The 3,126-nt window shown below is 44.2% G+C and overlaps 1 protein-coding gene across 1 annotated transcript; it reads right to left on the bottom strand.

Annotated features, from left to right (window-relative positions):
- Window positions 1–539: 539 nt before the first annotated feature.
- LOC139554305 (relaxin-3 receptor 1-like) lies at window positions 540–2,141 on the bottom strand. The gene has a single exon (XM_071367070.1). The coding sequence runs from the start codon at window positions 1,977–1,979 to the stop codon at window positions 744–746; it is 1,236 nt and encodes a 411-aa protein (XP_071223171.1). The 5' UTR covers window positions 1,980–2,141; the 3' UTR covers window positions 540–743.
- Window positions 2,142–3,126: the final 985 nt, after the last annotated feature.

The raw sequence follows: 3,126 nt of genomic DNA, 5'->3' as shown, positions 1-3,126 counted from the left end.
AGCATGCCCAGGCGTTGTAGGGAGGTCATACAGGCACGTGGAGGCCACACACACTACTGAGCCTCATTTTGACTTGTTTTAAGGACATTACATCAAAGTTGGATCAGCCTGTAGTGTGCTTTTCCACTTTAATTTTGAGTGTGACTCCAAATCCAGACCTCCATGGGATGATACATTTGATTTCCATTGATCATTTTTGTGTGATTTTGTTGTCAGCACATTCAACTATGTAAAGAAAAAAGTATTTAATAAGAATATTTCATTAATTCAGATCTAGGATGTGTTATTTTAGTGTTCCCTTTATTTTTTTGAGCAGTGTATATAGTGTAGTTTCAGTTTTTTGGGGCTGAAGAATACCTAAAGAATTTGTCTCAATAATTAAATCACAAAATAAGATGCAATAACATGTTGTTAATTAACTTGTTTCCTAATTTGATTTGAAATTTGATTTGCTTTACCTTGCAATAATTACGTTTAATTTAAGAAATTATCCCAGAAACTACAGAAAAAAACACAATGCATAATTTTAATGCCAATAAGAAGGAATGTCCTGATGATGTTCACAAAAATTCACACCCTTGTCGTGTTCATGCAAAAGGCAACAAGGCTTTAGTCTCATAATATAGATACAACTTTGTGTTTTTGGTAAAGGAAAAAAAGGTTTGTCATACCCATGCGAAAACCCCAACAAAATTGAATTGAAGCTTTAATTAATCTATATCTGAGGTTCAGCGATATCCTCCTCAGGTGAGGACATTGAGCGGACAGAGGCCCTTGGGACTGGGACCCAGCGATAGAGTGGTAGAGGGCAGTGCTGACCTCTTGGTGTAAGACTGGGCCGTGTGGCTTTCCATATTGTTGAGCGGGATGCCCAGCTGCCCTTCGCGGTTCTGGCCCTCATTGGAGTTGACTGCCGAGAGGCAGGCTTTGGAAGCGATTGCTAGACTTGACTTCAAGACCAGGGTGCGCAGGGCCTTGCGGTACTCCCTGCGAATGAGGCAGTAGATGACAGGGTTGAGGCAGCTACTGGTGAAGGCCAGACAGTTGGCCAAGGGGAAGAGGTAGGTCTGGACAAAGTAGTAGGAGGGACTGATTTCTGTTAGATCCAGTTGGATCAGCGCGCTCCAGAGAGTTAGCACGTTATACGGGAACCAGCAGGTGCAGAAGGAGAGCACCACAACTGCCACGGACTTGGAGACATGTGCCTGTCGCCGTGGGTTGACACCATTCAGCTTGTGCCGGCAGAGGAAGCGCAGCAGGAGCAGGTAGGAGAGGATCATGATGAAGTAGGGCAACAGGAAGCCAAACAGAAGCCTCAGGAGTTGGTTGACAGCCAGCCAATTTGTACCTTTAGGGAAGCGGAGCAGACATGCAGTGTCATTGGCCATGCCTACTCTGTTGAGATCGGCGAACACGGCACGCGGTGCAGCAGCCACCAGTGCCCCGGCCCATATAAGTGCGGTAGTTACCCGGGAATCACAAAGCTTGTGACCGAGTGGTGCAGCGGGCTTGAGTGCAGTAGCCACTGAACAGTAGCGGGTCAAGCTCATGGCCATCAGGAAGAAGCAACTGGCGTAGACGTTGAGGCCCGTCAGGAGGGACACGGCCTTGCACATGGCCAAACCAAAAGGCCAGTTGTAGTCCAGGGTGATGTCTACTGCCCAGAACGGCAGAGCCAGGGAGAGTAGCAAGTCAGCCAGGGCCAGGTTGAACACAAAGAAGTTGATGGCACTCTTGACGATGGTCCGGGTGGAGCAGAGAAGGTACAGCACGAGGAGATTGCCCAGCAGTCCGCCGGTGGCCACGGCACAGTACACCACGGAGATGATGGCGCGCAGCCAGTGGGAGCCATCGCCAGGGAAGTCCAGATCGTATACCATGCTGGTGTTATGGAAGGTCAGGTGGGAATGGTTGCAGGACGGGTCCTTGTTCAGGATCTGGTAAAACCGCTCAATTCTCTGGAAGTCAGCCTCAGACATTTTGGATGTGGCCAGGAGAAACCCACCCAAAAGAACAGTTGAGAAAATTCTGAATTATGGCTGTGTAGAAGAAGCTGTCAAGAAGAAGCGTTTACAATGGTAAAAGGTCAGGTCATTCCTGGTTGGTCCGATGAGAAGTTAATGTACATGTACATTTATTGATTGTCCTCCATTTCCTGCAAGAAAAGGAGATATGCATATTATTTTTCATGCCTAAAGGGACATTGCTCATCTGATTAAATGAAAGGGTGTCACATATCAAAGCCAGACTTGTTTGATCATTTCGAGGGATGTATTGTTATGAAAATATCCATCATAAGATTAATTTCAAAATGTATTTGATAAACAACAAAAAGGCAGCCTCACCACTGGGTTTGCCATAAAGCTGAGGGATGGGGCTTGAGAAATATAACCACTCTCATATTTATAGATGGCGCAACAGTATTATCTGCGTGTGGCAAGAAGCAAGGGCAATATTTAAGCTATACATGGTTATCAACAAACTATGAATTAATACAACCTTATGTTTTAGGTTATGATGGGTTATAGTTGAACTAAGCTCTTAAGGTATTTATAATTGGTATTCTACAAAATTCTGAAAGTATTCAGACCTCTTGACTTTTCCCACATTTTATTACATTACAGCCTTATTCTAAAATTGATTAAATACATGTTTATCCTCATTAATCTACACACAGTACCCCATAATGACAAAGCAAAAACAGTTTTTTTAAAATGTTTTCAAATTCAGAAATATCTCATTTACATAAGTATTCACACCCCTGAGTCAATACTTTGTTGAAGCACCTTTGACAGTGATTACAGCTGTGAGGTCCCATGCAGGTCAGTTGGTAGAACATGGTGCTTGCAGCACCAGGGTTGTGGGTTTGATTCACATGTGGGACCAGTCTGAAAATGTTTGCACTCACTAGTGTAAGTCACAACTATAACTCGGCCACTCAGGATCTTTCATTGTCTTCTTGGTAAGCAACTCCAGTGTAGATGTGGCCTTGTGATCTAGGTTATTGCCATGCTGAAAGGAGAATTCATCTCCCAGTCCTTAACGATTACAAGCATACAGATAACATGACGCAGCCACCCCTATGCTTGCAAATATGGAAACTGGTACTCAGTAATGTGTTGTATT

Source organism: Salvelinus alpinus, chromosome 26 (genome assembly GCF_045679555.1).
Source record: "Salvelinus alpinus chromosome 26, SLU_Salpinus.1, whole genome shotgun sequence".
Lineage (NCBI taxonomy): Eukaryota > Metazoa > Chordata > Actinopteri > Salmoniformes > Salmonidae > Salvelinus > Salvelinus alpinus.
This window is presented reverse-complemented; position numbering and strand designations above follow the sequence as displayed.